The sequence below is a fragment of the Heterocephalus glaber genome, unplaced genomic scaffold, assembly GCF_053883595.1.
Source record: "Heterocephalus glaber isolate CG9 unplaced genomic scaffold, H.glaber_assembly_v1.0 deba00001472, whole genome shotgun sequence".
In the NCBI taxonomy this organism is placed as follows: Eukaryota; Metazoa; Chordata; class Mammalia; order Rodentia; family Bathyergidae; genus Heterocephalus; species Heterocephalus glaber.
The window spans coordinates 45,491,700-45,511,552 of NW_028258315.1; the positions used below are offsets into that span (position 1 = coordinate 45,491,700).

Genomic DNA, 19,853 nt, shown 5'->3' on the forward strand with positions numbered 1-19,853 from the left:
ATGAGGGAGGGAAGCAAGAAAGGAAGAAGTGAAAGCATGGGAGGAGAGAGAATGAAAATGAATATCATGTACTGTAAGGGTCTGAGAGCACACATGGGAAGGGCATGGCTGCTGGAAGCCTGGGTTCCTCTCTGAGCTCCTCAATCAGAGCTGTGCAGCTAGTTGCCAGGAATCCTGCTGCAGTTACTCATGGAGCCAGGGTCTTAACAACACTCAATATATTCCTTCAGTGAGGTTTCTCCATGCCTTATGCGTCCATGGCCTCCATACAGAGGGTTGGGGGTCTTTTGCAAAAATAAACTCAAAAGAAAACAACAACAAAAAGGAAATGAGGTGCGGGCCAAGCCTGAAGATGGTCCTTCACCTAATCCCTACTTCCTTTCTCCTCCAAGATTAGTCTGACTAAGATTGTAGATCCTGGATGGCACAGCCCCAGGAGACAGTTACATTATGTATCCTTATTCCTTTTCTGTGCATGTCCCTATCACAATATAATCAGGTTCAGCCTAGGCCATGTGGTACTAGTTTCCCCACCTTCCTACACTGTAAGTAAAGAGTGCACTGGACGGGCTGGGGATTTAGCTCAGTGGTTTCGCTGCCTGCTGCGCAAGCGCAAGGACCCAAGTTCAATCCCCGGTACCAAAAACAAAATAGAGTGCACTGGACACCAGGTTGCCATTAGCTTATCAGGTTCCACCCGGTCCCAGCTATGAAGCGTAATTTTGCCTTTTTTCCTATTATTCTTCAATTTTTTGTCATCTCCCACCACTCTCCCTGGTTTTGGACCCTACGCTGTCAAGGTCTTGGCAAAAATGCACATCAGAATTTCTCTTTTGCCTTCTTTTAGGTATTTTTCCTCCTATAAATACAATCCATGATGATAAAATGATTGCTGTGTGAGTCACACGGACTTTTTCTGGCTGAGTCAAAGTGTGAGAAAAGAGACTTTTTCCCCCTTTAGTTTGATCAGATTATTGTACATATTAAGAGCCAGGCACTACGGCACATACCTATAATCTTAGTACTTAGGGAAGCTGAGACAGGAGGATCTCAAATTCAGTCTTTCCGGGCCAAATTAGTGAAACCATGCCTCAAAATAGGAACATAAAGGGAGACTGGGGATGTAGCTCAGTGGTAGAGCACCCTAGGTTCAATCCCAAGTATAGCCAAAAAATATCGATGATACATAGATACAGATATATGCACTTTTTAAAATGTCTGCTGTCTTGGTTCCTTTGGAAGTCTTAAGACCCTGCCAGTATTTGATTTCAGGGGATCCACCTGTACATTTACATACATGTAACTTCCTTTTTTAAAAATGGGAAGAGGGAAATGTTAGCTTTATCTTTATTTGTTCTTTAGACTTGTTTACTGGTTCTTTCCAAACAGTCTGGGTGCTTCAGGATATTTGGTTCACATATGCGATGTGTCATGTATGTGCTTCCTCTTGCCTTGCTCTGCCACACAGGCTTTGCCGGTAGATTACAGCCAGCACACTGTTGAGCCCACAGTAATTCTTGGCTTCTCAGCACAGCTCACTAGAACGCCACATCCAGTCCAGATCAAGTTAAGCCACTGTATGGAACCTATTTGGCATCCCTGATTTATATGGTTCTCTACTGACCTGAGAATATAAATTTGGGATTAGAATAGTTGGCCACATCATGTTTTTCTGTTTTTTACACCAGGGTAAATTATCAAGCCCTACTTAACACTGTAGTTATTGATGTTAGTAACGAACATTTGCCTGCCTTCTTTGTGTAAGGAACTGTGCAGGGCCCAGTGAGCTCTAAAGATGAAGGGTGACGAAAGCAGGTGGCCCCTTCTTTACCTATATTTTTCTGGTGCTGTGGAGGATGGAGGATGGCTTGTCAGTGTATCTGCTTCCACATAGAGGGGCTTTTCAGAGCAAGTCCTTCGAGTTGTCATTTTAACTATTTTTGATAAACATCTTGTGTGTTCCTCTGTATGTGTGTGTTTGTGTGATACTAGGGATTGAACCTAGGAGTGCTGTACCACTGAGCTACATCCTCAGTTCTATCTTTATTTTTTATTTTAAAACAGGGTCTTGTTAAGTTACCCAGGTATGTGACCTGTGATCCTCTTGCCTCGTCTTCCGGAATGCTAAGAGTACAGGTGTATGCTACCATGCCTGACTGATAAACATCTTTTTAAAAAGTTTTAATTAACACATAATAATTGGACATATTTATGGGTACAGTGTGATGTTTTGATACTAGTATACATTGTATAAATGATTGGGATAATTAGAATATTCATTGCCTGAAACATTTATCATTTTGTGATGATAAACTCTTCTAGCTTTCATTTTTAATAAAAAATCTTGAAAGCTTACTATGTACTTAAATATAGCAAGACAAGTGTTCATTGGTAGATAAAAGTATTAAAAATAATCAAAACTGTTTTTGTTGACCTATAAGATCATGAGCATCATTTATGATAATTTGTCTTATTGTTATTATTACTCAGATATTGAGATGATATTAAATGAGTGGGGCTGTTTTTCCCAAAAATTAAAAAAACTTGCAGATGCAGAAAGCTCAGAGAACCCTAGTCAGAATAATACCTTCCAAAAACCTAGCCACACATACCAAATAAAAAAAAAACAACTATAAAACTTAATTTACTAAAGACACCTTGCGTTGTAGCCTATTTTGCTTTTCCTCAAGAACAGTAAATATCTTTTCCTATTCAAGACTTCTTGTAAATTCCTATCTTTACCACCTCATTTATCTATCTACAGTGCATTGATCTAAATATCTCAGCCAGGCAGAATACTGTACAATATCACTGAAAACAAAATCCAGATCAACCAAAGTTGATGCTACTTACACGTAACCAAAATCAGCCTGTGTACTCTGATTCCTAATTAGCAGTTAGGTGTATCCAGTTTTAATTATGAAAACTACCTGTGTGTGAGACATCCATGTTTGCCTTCTTGGCCACTTGATTATATCTCTAGAGCCCTGGTGTAATAGCATTGAAAGCCTCATTGTAATTCCTAATTATGTTTTATATACTTTTCAGTTTCAGAACTTAGTTTTAGAAATTTCTCCTAAGCATATTAGTGTATGATATTTCACAGATGGTTCATCTGATTGAGTAAAAATTACAGCCTGTTTTAGTATTATTAGTTGTTAAAGTATATGTGCAAAAGCTACACAGTAGCTTGATCAGTGGCAGGATAGGAACATATGCATGAAAGTTCTTGGCTGCTGGCTCCACTCAGTGTTACAAAATGCTGGTGGAAGACTCAGAGGCAAGACCCACCCAGGGAGATACCAGGAGCAAACCTACACTTGAAAACCTCAGCATTGTCTTTTCCATTGTCTTAGTCATCTGATGTGACTCATTTAGAATTGAGTAGGTGATTTTGTACCCAATTTATCATTGCAATAGAAAAAGCCTGTAGCAAAATTTTATAATATTGTGAGGCTGAAAGCCACATGAGTACTTTAAATAGATCAGGCGAAGAAGGACCAAATTGTAAATTTTCCTGCATCGGAGCCAGATCACTAAGTTTTGTTTTGTTGTTCATAAGACGATAGTGTTCATTCAGGTGAGTCTTTTGAAGGGAAGAGCAAAACCATCTCTTCCCACCATACTTTGATAGCAGACACCTCCCCAAGCATGGGCTCCAAACCCTCTGCCCTGTGAATACCAGCATTGAGATCTTTTGGGGGGCAGATTCCCTTGTGTGATCACCTTCAGCAAAGAGTGAATAATTGGGAAATTGGAACAACCTAGTAATTTCTGTAGTGATACCATTGAGCATCCACTGGATAAAGAAATCCCATTAATTAAAAAAGACAGGTTGAAGTTTAAAAGTTGTGTGCCTTTAAATAGTAGCTACTATGGTGAAATTCAGTTAAGGTCTACTTAGTATTTCAGTTTCCTGCTTTGATTGCTTATTGTGGAAGCTGGCTGAAGGGGATGTCAACTCTACAATTTTTATAACTCTTCTGTATATCTAACATTATTTTGGGATAATTTTTTGTATAAGCTATCGGAAATATTTTCTCATCTCCTTATGTTAAGGAAGCTTTAACTTGAGAAGAACTGCAGGAGGGAAATTAAGAACACTTGTTTCTGATTACCAGTCTTATTGCTCAAACTTGACATTTCTTTTTGATGTAAATAAATGTCCACAAATGCATCTGAAAATTTCATTTTTATTGAAAAGAAAGTTGAATTGGGGTAAGTAAGCAAACACCAGGGAAAGTATGTCCCCCTACCCTTTTTTCTGTTCTTGTTTTCATTTTGGAACAGAACTCCACGTTGGGAGTCAAGATTCTTAACACTGGTTCATCTCATTTGGGGCCCTTTCTGTCCCTACCAGACCTCCCTCATGATTATTAGATCTTGATGACAAATATGAACTTAGGTTGAGAAATTATGACTGTTAAAAAAATCGTTGATACTTGCACAGATCCTTAAGCAAAGGTCCTTCTATAAACTGACGTTATTTAAACAACTTTATTGACATCAAAATACTCCATTGACATGAAAATATTTTCTTTAATAGTTTGCATATTGTAATGTAGCTCCACCAGCATTGAGCTGTGAATGGCAGTCAGGAATCTGCTAAGATTGTGTATGTACTCTTCTCCTATTTATCTCCTCTGTATACCTGGCTTTGTGGGGAGCCTCAGCTTCCCTCATTCATTGTGTGAACTTGAGCAGGTTGTTTAGCATCTCTTAGCACTTGCCCCTCACCTGTTCCTGTGAAAAATAATATTTTCAAAATTAAATGAGAAATATATATTCATTCCTCAATATAATACCCAGAACATGATATTCGATAAATGTTAACTGACATTGTCCATAGTAATTGTTTATGCTGGAGGATACACTGTATTTTTGTTCTACTTTCCAGTCTAATCTTAAATGATTTAAATATCATAATCAGTACTCTTTAGTCTTCTTGTGAGTAACTTCTTCTGACTTTCCAATCAGTATTTTTTAATCAGTCCACCTGCCCTTCAAATACATGAGAAAATTTGTAATTTCAAAGTATTTCCCTAATTTGTAAATAGTACATGTTACCAGTCAGGTTCCTATTGTTGCTTTATGAGTTTAAAATTGCTCCCAAATGAATTATTTATAAATAACACTCTTTAGATTGGTTTCAATATTACTTTTTCAGAGTTTTGTATTCAGAAAATTTTTTACTTAAAAAAAAATCTCAAAATCATATTATGAAAGTTGTTTAGAATAGTGACACCGTATGTTCACTGACTTGGATATTTTACTGTCATTCCAGTAGAAACTGTGATCTGTGTGTGGAAGTGTTTGTTTGTTTGTTTGTTTTGAGACAGGGTCTTGCCATGTAGTTCAAGCTGGACTTGAGTTCACTATGTACCCCAGGCTGGTCTCGGACTCATGGCAATCATCCTGCCTCAGCGTCCTGAGTGCTGGTGAAAGTATGGTGAAATGCCACCATGTCTGCTGCCAAGACAGCTATACCCTGCCAGTGGAAACCAAGTGTTTGTACACTGCACTCCAGATCTTCTCCTGCATGTCCCTGTTCTGCCAGCTCACTGTATAAGCCTTAGCAAGATACTTAGCGTCTCTGAGCCTCCATTTCCTTGTCTATAAAACGACAAAATGATAAAGAGCACACATATCTCACAAGATTGTGGTGAGGATTCCATGAGTTAATATATGTAAAGTATTTTGTGCCCCAAACACAGTAAGTTCAACAGAAGTACATATTGCGGTTGCTTTTATAATCATTACTTGTATCATGCTTTGAGTTTGTCACTCAAGTTTGTCATTTGACTTTAAATGTTTTGGTTGCTCTAGAGATTTTTTTTGTTAAGTTTTTTTGAGGTATTTATTAATATCTGCTCCTAATACATGATGATTTCTTTGTATGTCTTAGACTAGTTCTGGACAGAGCCATGATGCTTCTCCATGGAGACTATATTTTTAAATTGTCTTCAGCCATCTGAGTCTATTTAGATGATGTGTTTTTCCCTAGCAACCACGTCTTCCTTCTCTCTGGATGAGAGCATGCATTTCTCTGCCACTTCCTTCTGCCTTTTGTGTCACCTCCTTCTGCCCCTCTGTATGTCCCTTACTTATTAGACCTTGTAACTGTTAATGTTTTTCTATGAAACAAAACATTTAAAAAATATTTTTTTGCCTTGAGTCTGCAGTCCTCAGGAACTGTTTGCTGAGTTTATGAATCACAGGGGATCTTTGAGTCCTCCCTCTTGTGTGCCATGTCATTCACATCTTGTTACTTGCTCTTTACTGTTCCTTATAAACTCAGTATTACTACTGGTATCTTAAGCCTGTTTGGAGTGAACTCCTCTTTGAAAGACATCAAGAGATTAACAGAAGATGACCTACACTCATCAGTAACAGCCTAGACTTCCATTCCTCTCCTAAGCTCGTGAGGAAGGAGTAATGTTAAAACTGACATTCCGGCTGGGGATAAAGCTCAGTGCTGGACTGCATGTGCAAGGTCTTGGGTTCCACCCCCAGCACTAAAGAAAAATCAGGAAAACTGGAATTAGCTTGATGAAATACTTCGTTACTTTAAAAGTAAAAAAGAGGTTATTCTACTATTTTCTTATTCTTTTTTTATATTTATTGAGTTTAATGGTATATTTTAGGTATGCATTATGATCACATTCATCATTGGGAATTTGTACCTTTACATGATATAGCTTGGTTCTTATTTTTTCCCCATTTCCCTTGCCCTCCCTTCAACCCCTCCACCCTCCCTATTTACATATGCTTTGTTTCCTTTTTTCATTTTTTTCTTTCTCTTCTTTCCTTTACTCTGACCCCCCTCCCTAGTTCCCCTTCCCCTTTGCATTTCCTTCCTATTTCATGATATCTACTAAACATTTTGGTCCTCATTTACACTTTCAGTTTCTCCCATTTTCTTATTCTATCTCTAGTGCTTGTAATTGCTCTGGAGAAAATGTTTTCTATAAAAGTGCAGATTTATTTGTAAATGTTAGAACATTTACTGAAAATATACCAAACACTACATTTAATAATAGCACTGACCGTCCATCCATCCATCCATCCACCCATCCACCCACATACACACACACTCTGTACGTGCATGTGGTATTAGGGTTGAACGTAGGGACTTCACACGGAGGTACGTCCCCAGGCCCCTTCCCACTTGTTATTTTGTTAGGCTCTTAGTAAATTGCCCAGGCTGGCAGGGCTTGAATTTATAACACTCCTGCCTCAGCCTCCCAGAGTGGTGGGATTATAGGCCTGCACCACCATGTCTGTCTTTGGAAACCTGTTTGTAAAACACTTTTTAAAGCATACCTGCCTTCACAAGCAGAGTTATAAGACTCTATCTGATGGCTACACTTTTAGTCCAGTAAATTTAGTAAATTCACTTTCAGACAGTTACTCATTAATTAGTGTGGATAAAAAGAAATTAGAGACACTACACATTATCATATATCTAATTTATTAAATAGCATAAAAAGCTGCTAAAACTGGCAAAGTAAACAGGGCCATGTGTGTCTTAACTCATTTTTTAGGACATCTTCCCCATTTCTGTAGTAACCCCCTCAGCTTTCTAGACATGGTTGTTAGTGGGGAAATAGAGTAAGAAATTAGTGCTTGCTGGGGATCTTCCCCAAAGAATTAAAAGAATCATACCACAGTGATATATGTGCACCCATGTTCATAGCAGCACAGTTTGTGATACCTAAAACTTGGAAACAGCCCAAATGCCCATCAACTAGAGACTGGATCAAGAAAATGTGGTTTTTTTATAAAATGGAGTACTACTCAGCCATAAAAAATGAGAAATTAGAGACATTTATAGCTAAGTGGATGCACATTGAGGCAATACTCTTAAGTGAAATAAATAGGACACACATGTATAAATACTGAATAGTTTCTCTGGTGTGAGAAACTGAAAGTGTAAATAAGGACTAAATGTATAATAGGTAATGTGAAATAGGAAGAAAAGGGACAAAGGGGAAGGAAGTGAGAGGGCTAGGGGAAAGGATAGAAGGGAATGGGATTAATATGAGAAAATGGAAAAATAGGAACAAAACCTTTGTAAATAGGGAGGACTGGAGTGTTTGAAGGGAGGGCTGTGCAAGGGTGAAAAATAAGAACCAAGAGAGACTATGTAAAGGTGCAGATTTCCAATGATGAATGTCATTATATTGTATATCTAAAATGTACCAATGGTTAGAATGAATAATCGATAATGCAAAATAGGAAGAAAAGGTCCAAAGGGGTAGGGGTAGTGGGAGGGGCAGAGGAAAGGAAAGAAGGGAAAGGAAAAATGCTGAGAAATGGAAAAAATGGAAATAAAGTCTTTGTAAATAGGGAAGGGTGGAGAGGGTGAAGGGAGGGCTGGGAATAGGGAAAAAATAAGAACCAAGATGCATTATGTAAAGGTACAATTCCCAATGAGAAATGTAATTGTGTTGTATACCTGCAATGTACCAATAAAAGAATTTAATAAAAAAAAAATTAGTGCTAACTTCGCTGCTCTTTTTTTCAGTTGTGTATTTGATCATCCCCAAAAGTGTCACACCACTTTAAGTAGGTCATTGTACTATTCTAACCGTTTAATATAGTCAAGAAGGTTTTTGCTAATATTTTTATTATTATTGCAGTGCCACTTATTAGACTAAAGGTCTTATCTAGTGTACTTAGGCAAGAAATAAGATATCATAATTAGAAAGGAAGAAGTAAAAACTGTCCATGTTGACAGGTGATCATCGACTTAGAAAATTCATGGACTACAAAATGCTACGAGTGCTAAGTTTAGCAATTGAATTCACCAAATTGTAGAATATGAGATCATTATTCAAAAATCATTTGTGTTGATGACCACTTTCTACATATTAACCAAGAACAGTCAGAAATTGAAATTTTTAAAAAAAATACCATTTACAATAGCATCAAACATATGAAATACTTGGGGAAAAATGTAAAAAACCATTGTAAAACCTGTATCCTGAAAACTTCCAAACTGGGAGAAATTAAAGGAGGCCCAAGTAAATAGATATATCATATTTTTAGTTAAAAACTAATAATGCCTGCATTCTCCCTAAATGATCTATAGATTCATTGTGATCTCAAACTCCCAAAAGGCTATTTGTAGAAATTAGTAGTCTGATTCTAAGAATTCATATAGACATGGAAAGAACCTTGAATAGTCAGAAAAAATTTAGTAAACAAAAAACTGTCTGGTTCCAAAATTTACTAAATGCTACAGTAGTCAAGAAAGGAGAGAATTGGCATCAAGATAGATCTATAGATTAGAACAGAATAGAGTTGAGGTAAAAATCCACACACGTAGGGACGATTAGTTTTAGTTTTTGACAAAAGTGAAAAAACTGATTCTAAGGCCATGTATCTCTTAATTGATTGGAGAAAGGATCATTTTTTCCAGTTTCTGGAACAATCAAACATCCATATATAAGAACAAAAGAACCCCAGCCCATACTTGGCGTTTATATAAAAATTAACCCAAAGAGGATGATAGTTATAAAAATAAAGCCTAAGAACCTAAGATTTCTGAACGCATAGGAGAAAAATCTTTGTGACCTTAGGTTAAGCAAAGAAGATTATTTAGATGTGTCACCAGAAGCCAGATCCATAAATAACAACTTGGACTTTATCAAAATTAAAATATTTTATTCTTTGAAAGGCAATGGTAAGAGAACAAAAAGATAAATCACAGTCTGGGAGAAGATATTTGCACAAATGACTTATATCCAGAATATATTAAGAACTGCAAAAACATAGTAATTTAGATAATACACAACCCAATAAAAATGTGCAAAACACTCGAATAGACACTAAAGAAGATGCAGAGAGTCAGGTGCACTTGCACATGCCTATAATCCCAGCTTGTTGGCAAGCTGAAGCAAGAAGGATTGTAAATTCAAGCCTAGCCTGTGCAAGTTAGCAAATAGGTACCTGAAAAGAAGCTCAACATCTTGTCATTAGGGAAATATGAATTAAAGCCACAGTGAAATACTATTACATGTCTATTATATGGTGGTACCTCAGTTCATCAACTGAACTCCATGACTCTGATCGCAAATGGAATTGGACAAAAACCAAATCAAATTTCCCCATAAGGTCAATATTGAATCTAACCATCAAATTTGATTCAGTTCTCATTCAACTCAGTTTGCTAGAAAGAATTATGTTCGTGAACCGAGGTACTACTGTAATGGTAAAAAATGTTAAATGCCAACAATACCAAATGTTGGGAAATATGCAGAAAACTAGAGCTCGTAGAAGTATATAGTGTTACAACCACTTTGGAAAATAGTTTGGCAGTTGTTTAAAAGGTATCTGATCATGTGATCTAGCTACTTCACCCCTAGGTACATAATGTTATTGTCACTTTGTAATAACTCCAAACTGGAAAAATTCCAAATGTCCATCAACAGGTCAGTAAACTTATGATACACCATGAACTGTTGATATCTGCAGTGACATGAATAAAACACAAAATAATTCTGGATGGAGCTAGATTTTTTAAATGTGTAATTATATGTCAAAAAAATTCTTGAAGAGGCAAACTACGCTATAGTGTCCTAGTTACTTTCTCATTGCTGGAACCAAATACCTGACACCCACAAGTTAAAGGAGGAAAGGTTTATTTTAGCTTACAGTTTGTAAAGGTTTCAGTCCATAGTCAGCTGGCACCAAGGGAAGGTGGCATGGCAGAGGAGAACCAGTCCATGTCAGGGCAGGCAGAAAGTAGCGTGCCTGCCTTCTTTTCCTTTTTATTTCATCCAGGCTGCAAGCCTACTGGTTGATGCTACCCATACCCAAAGTGGGTCTTCCCTCTTCAGTAAGTCCATCATACACACCCAGAACTATGCTAAACCAATTAGTGGACTAGTCCAGTATCACACACCATAATCTGCTCACTCCCAACAGCCCCACCTATGGACACATGAGGCTTTGGAGGGGCATCTAGATATAAGCCATAATATATACTGACAGATCAGATTGTTTAGGAGTATGAGGAAGGGCAGCAAAGAAGGGCTCTGTTGGAATACACAACTTTAGAGTCGTGGATAATATTGCTATCTTAATTATAGCAATGATTTTGTGTGTTTGAAAATGTGTCACTTTACACTTGTGTTTTTGAAAATATCAGATTGCATACTTTATGTAGTTCCTTTGTTGATAATTATCTCCGGCAAAGCAAAGGAAAATAGCATGCAAAACTCTGGTCGTAGAAAGCCTAGATAAAACAAAAACAGACAAAAGCCTAGGTAAAAGTAGATAACACCAGGACCCAACTCTTAGTGTTACTTACTGTGAAGACTGACTCTAAAATATGATTAGAGATTAGATCAATGCCTGACTTAAGTGTTGTTCAACATTTTTATACTAGATTTTAAACTCTTGGTAAACAAGACACCATTTCTTTGCCATAATTTTGCCCAGTTTGAACTTGGCCATGGGTAGTTGTGTAATCCTTAACTTCCATATTACATGAACAGTACCAAAAATGTTTTGAGAAATTTTAAATTAACATTCAGGTAACAGAATTAGCATCCTTCAGACATGCAGTTTGGGTACGGATTTTTAAAAGAATTGAGGGATTTGACATACACTATTCTGGACTGTGTGAATTCTGTATATTTAGAATTATATGGGAAATTAAGATATTTCATTGTCTTAAAGAGGTTATCTTTATTTTAATCTGTGTCTGTATGAAATATTCCCTGAAAATTTCCTTTGAGCACTCCAGTGTTACTGTTGCCCTCATTTTTTAAAACATTTTAGAATGTAGTGAAGTCCTTGGGAAAATCACTTATGTCATCAGTGAAAAATGCCACCAAAATAGCTTCTCACTTAAGTTCCCATCCCCAGAGCTAGCCCACAGGAGGTTCTGATAAATTCAAAGATTTAATAATGCATATTTTTCTTTCTCTTTACACACAGGCCCTCTGGTCCTGGCGGCAGGATCATGCGGTGGATTCTTGGCAGTCAGCAGTGTGTGGAGCTTTTGCAGGTGCAAAGGATTATATTATACTGGGAAAGACTGGGGGGGTGGGTAGATGTGAAAATATTAACTATGCATAAACAACATTCTTTAGAAATTCCAGATTGTTTAGATGGAGGGCTTCACTAGCTATTTAAAAAACTGTCTTAGAAAAAAAAAATACTAAAAAGGTGTCTGCTTGAAAGACAACCAATTTGTTTTTGACAAATTTTTCCTTTTCCTTTTTATCTTTATTAAAACCTTCACTCAGGCCCTGGGATTATCTTACAGATGATTTATAAAGTCCTCCATGAGCTGAGGCTGGCTGAGTACAGGGCCCAGGCGTGCAGCTGTCCACTTGGAGCAGTGCTTCAGGCTTTAAGTGATTTCTGCAGAAAGCAATGATTCACTGGCTGGGTGACATGTTTGACAGTGCTGTAGATTAACTAGTATTGGGAGAGCAGAGGGCACTCCAGAACTTATAGAAGGCTAAACTGCTGCGTAGAAAATAGGGCCGAACAAACACCTGGGCATTTCTGTGACATTAAAGAGCAAAGTGACAATATGCAATATTGTGTTGTCTATCACTAAGTTGTATGAATTTTCCAATGAGGTTTTAATAAGAACTCATATCTTTAAAGAGTTTAATAAGTGATACAGTTAAAAGCCTAAGAGAAAAATATATTTTATCATTACAAATAGTTAAATTAAAATTATTGCTGCAATGAAGTGAAGTCAAAATCTTCCAGAAAATTGTGAACTGTTTAGATGCAAAGCTGGTGAACTGAAAGGCAGGTCAGTTTAAGGTGTCAACTTTATTGGAAAATAATTATTTTCCAGTTGCTTAATGGTTGGTGGATTGGATTTTTTTGTTGTTGTAGTGAGTAGAAAAACAAAACATACATTTCATGTGATTCTTTATTAATGAACCCATTTGACTTGTGGAAATGATCATCACAAATATTCCTCTTGCTTCTAAATGCGACATCAACTCCGATTGATTATGATGGGAAATTATTTCCACATGACACTAGATGTGTTAAAGGAGTAGGTGGTTTCCATTCATCTTCAGAGGTCAGGAGTCCTCATTACCCAGCTCCTAAGTGAATTAATTGTGCAGTTTTATTGACTCCCTCCTGTGCCCTGGAGACAAACTAAGCATTATGGAAATTTAGTCATCCCAGGTAAGGAAAGTGTCTCTCTGTCTCTGTGCCTCTCTCTCTCTCTCTCTCTCTCTCTCCCTCTCCCTCTCTCTCTTTTGTTTTTACAGTACTGGAGATTGAACCTAGGGCCTTGTGTGTGCTAGGCAAGCGGTCTTCCACAGAGGTATATCCCCAGTCCTTTCTCATTTTTTATTTTGACACAGGGTTTCCCTAAATTCCCTAGGCTGGCCTTGAACTTGTGATCCTCCTGCCTTGACCTCCAAAGTAAGCTGGATTGCCAGTTGTGTGTCCCACACCCACCTATCTCCACTTCTTAAGATTAACAATGCTTTAAAACTTCCATGTGTTGAAATAAGAAGTAAAAATATTCTGTGGTCATATTCCTTAAATAGCTAATTCAAAGATTTGCTTGCAGAATCATCAGTAGTACACACTGAGGACCTTGGTATTCATTATATTGTCTAATTTTTTTTCCTGAATAAACTCTGTATTAAGCACTTAACACTTGTTATGGGAGGGAGGAAAGAGTCTTGCTGTCAGACACGGGCTGTGTGGTAGGCAGTGTTGTCCACACCTCTTGGTGCAGGTGGCTCAGTGGAGGGGTGTGCAGCATGGCCTGTGTTCTAGAGGGACCCAGGATACTCCCTGTGAGTGGGGAGGAGGGCACCTGAGCCTCACAGCTACACAGCCTGGTCTCTCTGACAGTCAAGGTGAGCAAGTTGCTAGTCTGTCCCCAACTCAGGAAGGAGACTTTGGGGCTAAGCACTAGTCAGTTTGCTTGTGATATATGTAGAAACAGCCATCCCTGCCTAAAGAATGACTTCAGGAATTGTGTTAGTATTTTGTAATTTATAAAACTGAACAGGTGTAAAGACTTGTTCTTTCAATAAAAACAAGCAACCCACCCAGGTGTGGTAGCACACACCTGCAATTCCAGCACTCTGGGAGGCTGAGACAGGAGGATTTCAAGTTTGAGGCCAGCCTAGACAATTTAGCAACTTAGCAAGACTTTGTGTCAGAAGGCAGGTTCAGGGGATGTAACCCAGTGTGAAGGCCCTGGGATCAATCCCCAATACCACAAAACTAAACAAACAAGGAATAAAATTTTAAAAGGGTTGGAGATATATCTCAGGGCATAAGTCTTGGATTCAACCCCTAGCATCACACACACACACACACACACACACACACACACACACACACACACACACGCGCGCGCATGCACGGTAAGAAGAAAGAGAAAAGAAAATCCATATTGTGCAAAGCTGACACTGTCTGAGCCCTGGCTGCAGCTCTGTTTCACACAGTGGGAAGACCTGAAGCCTGGCAGCCACTCTGGCAGCCCCTGCAGGTGCCACATGGGGCCATCCAGTCAGTGACTACACTTGTCCTTGAACCCGAAACTGGCTTTCTCGCCATCTTCCAGGTTTGAGCTGGCCAACTCACTGCCAGTGAACTGCTCCCTGTGCTGTCCCTGGCACAACTCCTTGCCCAGGCTGGTTTATAAACTACTTGACAGAGATTTTCAAAAATGTCTTTTGAGATTGAAGGTGTTGATGGCTTGTCATGCTCAGAAATTCCTGGCTTCTGATCAGGGGTCAAGCTAGTTAAAAAAAAAAGACTGCCACTTTTTTTCACTTAAAGTTAGTTTCTAAACATAAAACCATAATGATGTCTGGGTAATTATAACATTTACTACTATAGTTTTATTTGATATGCTGTTATTTTTGATAAATTTTTCATAATGAATACTTTCTGTTATCTAACAGAGAGGAGGTGGGGGAGAGAAATATCTCAATCTCTCTGTGGGCTTGAAATTCTAGAATAGGATGAAAGATTATTTGGGTAACAAATGAGAAGGCCTGACACAGAAAACCATATTGTGGACATTTTGAACGTTGTGGCACATTCTGGAGATCATACGGGAGGCGTTCAGAGAGGTCCTCTTGTTCCTCCCTGAGAGATTGGAGGAAAGAAGAGCCTGGGGGAGCAGTGAATGAGTGGGGCTCCCCACTGCAGCCCCTCCGCATTCTCAGCTGCTCACTTGAGGTGACAGCTCCTGACCTAATGTAGAAAGGTGGCTCCTTTGTCTAAGAGAGGGTTAAGATTGCACTTGCTCCCCAAGGAGGTGTGAGAGATCATTTGATTGTGAAAGTCTAGTTTCCCCTGGATGTGGCCCTTGAAAGGAGGCAGCTTAACATTTCAAAACACCCACCACTGGGAGGGAAACCTGAGGTGTTTCACATGTGATGTGAATGAGAGAGCAGCCTGTCTTTGCTGCACCAGGTACTTTGTTCCTGTCATTTATTTATTTTTTACCAGTAACTTACAGTTCCTTTAAATAAAACATAGACTATAGCAACATTTTAGCTGAAAACCCAGTGCCCACTCTCTCTCCATTCTGTTATTTTCACAAGTCTTTACTGCAGCCTTCTCAAACATTGCAAGGGCTGAATTAGGGAATCTGACATTTGAAGAACTTCAAATTGATGTATTATTACGTAGAGCAGTTTCTAACATGCTATTAAAATTAGGGCCTCTCAGTGCATAGTTGTTTCTCTGTTTAACTTTTCTAGACAGGGATTCAGCTCAGTGGTTCCACTGCCTGCCTCGCAAGCACAAGGTCCCGAGTTCAATCCCCAGTACCAAAAAAACCCACTTTTCTTCATATTACTTCAGTGAAACCTAAGAGAACATTGGCAGGCATCCACAGCAAAGGGAAGGTAAACCTTTGGCAGTGGTCAGAATAAGTATCTAAATTTATTTAATGTTCCTCTCAACTTTTAGGTCATTTTTTTTTTGTTAAATTCTTTTATTGGTACATTGTAGGTATACAACACAATAACATTTCTCATTGGGAATTGTACCTTTACATGATGCATCTTGGTTCTTATTTTTTCCCCATTCCCAGCCCTCCCTTCACCCCCTCCACGCTTCCCTATTTACAAAGACTTTATTTCCATTTTTTCCATTTCTCAGCATTTTTCCTTTCCCTTCTTTCCTTTCCCCTGCCCCTCCCACTACCCCTACCCCTTTGGACCTTTTCTTCCTATTTTACATTATCGATTATTCATTCCAATCATTGGTACATTTTAGATATACAATATAATGACATTCATCATTGGAAATTTGCACCTTTACATAGTCTCTCTTGGTTCTTATTTTTCACCCTTGCCCAGCCCTCCCTTCAACCTCTCCATTCCTCCCTATTTACAAAGATTTTGTTCCTATTTTTCCATTTTCTCATATTAATCCCATTCCCTTCTATCCTTTACCCTACCCCTCCCACTTCCTTCCCTTTGCCCCTTCCTGTTTCACATTACCTATTATACATTTTAGTCCTTATTTACACTTTCGGTTTCTCACACCAGAGAAACTATTTGTATTTACACATGTGTGTCCTATTTATTTCACTTAAGAGTATAGCCTCAATGTGCATCCACTTAGCTATGTCTCTAATTTCTCATTTTTTATGGCTGAGTAGTACTCCATTTTATAAAAAAACCACATTTTCTTTATCAAGTCTCCAGTTGATGGGCATTGGGCTGTTTCCAAGTTTTAGCTATCACAAACTGTGCTGCTATGAACATGGGTGCACATATATCACTGTGGTATGATTCTTTTAATTCTTTGGGGAAGATACCCAGCAGGGGAATAGCGGGGTCAAATGGGACTTCCAGTCCTAGTTCTTTGAGGTATCTCCATACTGATTTCCACAGTGGTTGCACCAGTCTACACTCCCACCAGCAGTGGAGCAGGGTTCCTCTTTCCCCACAGCCCTGCCAGCATATGTAGTTGGTTGATTTCATGATAGCAGCCATTCTTTCTGGAGTGAGGTGTAATCTCAGTGTTGTTTTCATTTGCATCTCTCGAATGACCAGTGATGTTGAACATTTTTTCATGTATTTATTTGCTATTTCTACTTCTTTGTCTGAGAAATGTCTGTTCATTTCAGATGCTCATTTTTGGATTGGGTCTTTAAATTTGGGATCTTTTTAAGTTCTTTATAGATTTGAGATAGTAGACCTTTGTCTGAGGAAAACCAGGTGAAGATTTTTTCCCACATTGTTGGCTGTCTCTTCACACTGCTGGTGGTTTCTCTTGCTGTGCAGAAGCTTTGTAGTAAGAAGAGATCCAACTTGTTGATTGTTTGTGCTAGTTCACGGGCAACTGAGGTTTTGTTCATAAAATCTTTTTCTACACCGATGTCTACAAGAGTTCTACCTAACCTCTGTTCCAACTAGTTCAGAGTTTCTATTTTAATATTTAGATCTTTAATCCATTTCGATTTTAGTTTAGTGCATGGTGAGAGATATAGGTCTAGTTTTAATCTCTGGGAAGTTGAAGCCAAATTTTTCCAGCACCATTTATTAAAGAGGCTATCTTTCCTCCAGTGAGTGTGTTTGGCTCCTTTATCGAAGATGAGATGGCTGAGTGTGTCTGGCTTTGTTTCTGCATCTTCTAATCTGTTCCACTGGTCCTCAAGTCTGTTTCTTTGCCAGTACCATGCTGTTTCTATCACAGTAGCTTTGTAGTATAGTTGCAGGTTGGGGATTGTGATACCACTTGCCATGTCCTTGTTACCTAGAATTGCTTTTGTTATTCGGGGTCTCTTCTTGTTCCAAATGAATTTTTGGATTGTTTTCTCAAGGTCCATGAAGTATGCTGGTGGGATTTCAATTGGGATTGCATTGAATCTATATAGCAGTTTTGCTTCCAGTGGCCATTTTCACTATATTAATCCTTCCTACCCAGGAGCAGGGGATGTCTGTCCATTTTCTGATATCATCTTCAATCTCTCTTTTCAGAGTGCCATAGTTTTCAGAGAAGAGGTCTTTGATTTCTTTCATTAGGATGATTCCTAGGTATTTCAGTTTTTGGGATGCTATTGTGAAAGAAATTATTTGCCCTATTTCTGTCTCAGTGAGTCTGTCATTCATATAGAGGAAAGCTATTGATTTTTGTGTGTTGACCTTGTAACCAGCTACTTGACTGAATTTGGTTATGAAGTCTAGAAGACTTTTGGTGAAGTTCTTGGGGTCTTCTATATAGAGTATCATGTCATCTGCAAATAATGAAAGTTTGACTTCTTCATTTCCTATCTTTATTCCTTTTCTTTCTTTCTCTTGTCTAATTGCCATGGCTAATGTTTCCAGAACTATATTGAACAAGAGTGGTGATAGTGGACATCCTTGTCTTGTTCCTGATTTTAGTGTGAAGGATTTCAGTTTTTGATCATTTAGTATGATATTGGCTGTTGGCTTTTCATAGATGGCTTCTATCAGTTTGAGGTAGAGACCATCTATTCAAATTTTTGGTAGGGTTCTTTTTTATCATAAATGCATGTTGGATTTTGTCAAATGCTTTTTCTGCGTCTATGGAGATAATCCATGTGGTTTTTGTCCTTGGCTCTATTAATACAGTGTATTACATTGATTGATTTGCATATGTTGAACCATCCCTGCATTATGGGGATGAATCCCACTTGATCAGGGTGTATGATCTTCTTGATGATCTTCTGCATTCTATTTGCCAGTATCTTATTAAGGATTTTTGCATCTATGTTCATTAGTGAGATTGGCCTGTAGTTCTCTTTTTCAGTTGGGTCTTCTCTGCTGTGGGGATCAAAGTGATGCTTGCTTCTAGGAATGAATTCAGGAGTATTGCTTCCCTTTCAATTTCATTGAAGAGTTTAAACAGTAGTGGCAGTAGTTCCTCTCTAAATGTGTTGTAGAATTCAGCACTGAAGCCATCAGGACCTGGGATTTTCTTAGTTGGTAAATTTTTAATTACATTTTCAATTTCCTTGATTGATATTGGGTTGTTTAGAATTTTTAGGTTTTCTTCGTTCAACTTTGGTAATTCATATATATCTAGGAATCTGTCCATTTCTTCTGTGTTTTCCATCTTATTGGTGTATAGGTTCTGGAAGTAGGTATTGATGATCCTCTGGATTTCTGCTGGGTCTGTTGTAATTTCACCCTTTTCATTCCTAATTGCATGGATTTGGGCCTTTTCTTTCCTTTTTCTGATAAGGTTGGCTAAGGGTTTGTCAATTTTGGTGTTTTGTTTTTTGGTTTTTTTTGGTACCAGGGATTGAACTCGGGTCCTTGCGCTTGCGCAGCAGGCAACGAAACCACTGAGCCAAATCCCAGGCCCGGGTTTGTCAATTTTGTTTATTCTTTCAAAGAACCAACTCTTGGCTTCATTGATTTTTTTGTATTGTTCTCTTAGTCTCCACTGCATTGATTTCTCCTCTGATCTTTGTAATTTCCTCCCTTGTATGAGCTTTGGGGTTGTCCTGCTGTTCTTTTTCTAGAAGCTTGAGGTTCAGCATCAGGTTGTTTAATTGAGCTCACTCTGTTTTCCTAATATTTGTATTCACTGCTATGAATTTCTCTCGTAAGACTGCTTTCATTGTGTCCCATAGATTCTGATATGTTGTATTGTCATTGTCATTTAATTGAAGGAACTGTCTCATTCCTTCTTTAATTTCCTCTATGACCCATTGGTTATTCAGAAGTGTGTTGTTCAATTTCCACATGTTTATGAAATTTTTCCAGTTTCTTTTGCTATGGATCTCCAATTTCATCGTACTATGGTCTGATAATATACAGGGGATAACTTCAATTCCTTTGCACTTACTTAAACATGTTCTATGTGTGAGTATGTGGTCTATTTTGGAGAATGACCCATGTGCA

At 38.2% G+C, this 19,853-nt stretch overlaps 1 protein-coding gene across 6 annotated transcripts in view; it reads left to right on the forward strand.

The window, feature by feature from the left end:
• The window catches only part of Slc25a26 (solute carrier family 25 member 26), a 169,037-nt gene that overhangs the window by 138,171 nt on the left and 11,013 nt on the right, over positions 1 to 19,853 (forward strand). For 5 of the 6 annotated variants that reach the window (XM_021266014.1, XM_004854168.4, XM_004854169.4 and 2 more), the window contains one exon: positions 11,950 to 12,019. In XM_021266014.1, the coding sequence (XP_021121673.1) occupies positions 11,950 to 12,019 (70 nt within the window). Of the gene's footprint in view, positions 1 to 11,949; positions 12,020 to 13,259; positions 13,316 to 19,853 lie in introns of all 6 variants that reach the window. The other variant, XR_015439137.1, reaches the window with a different exon arrangement.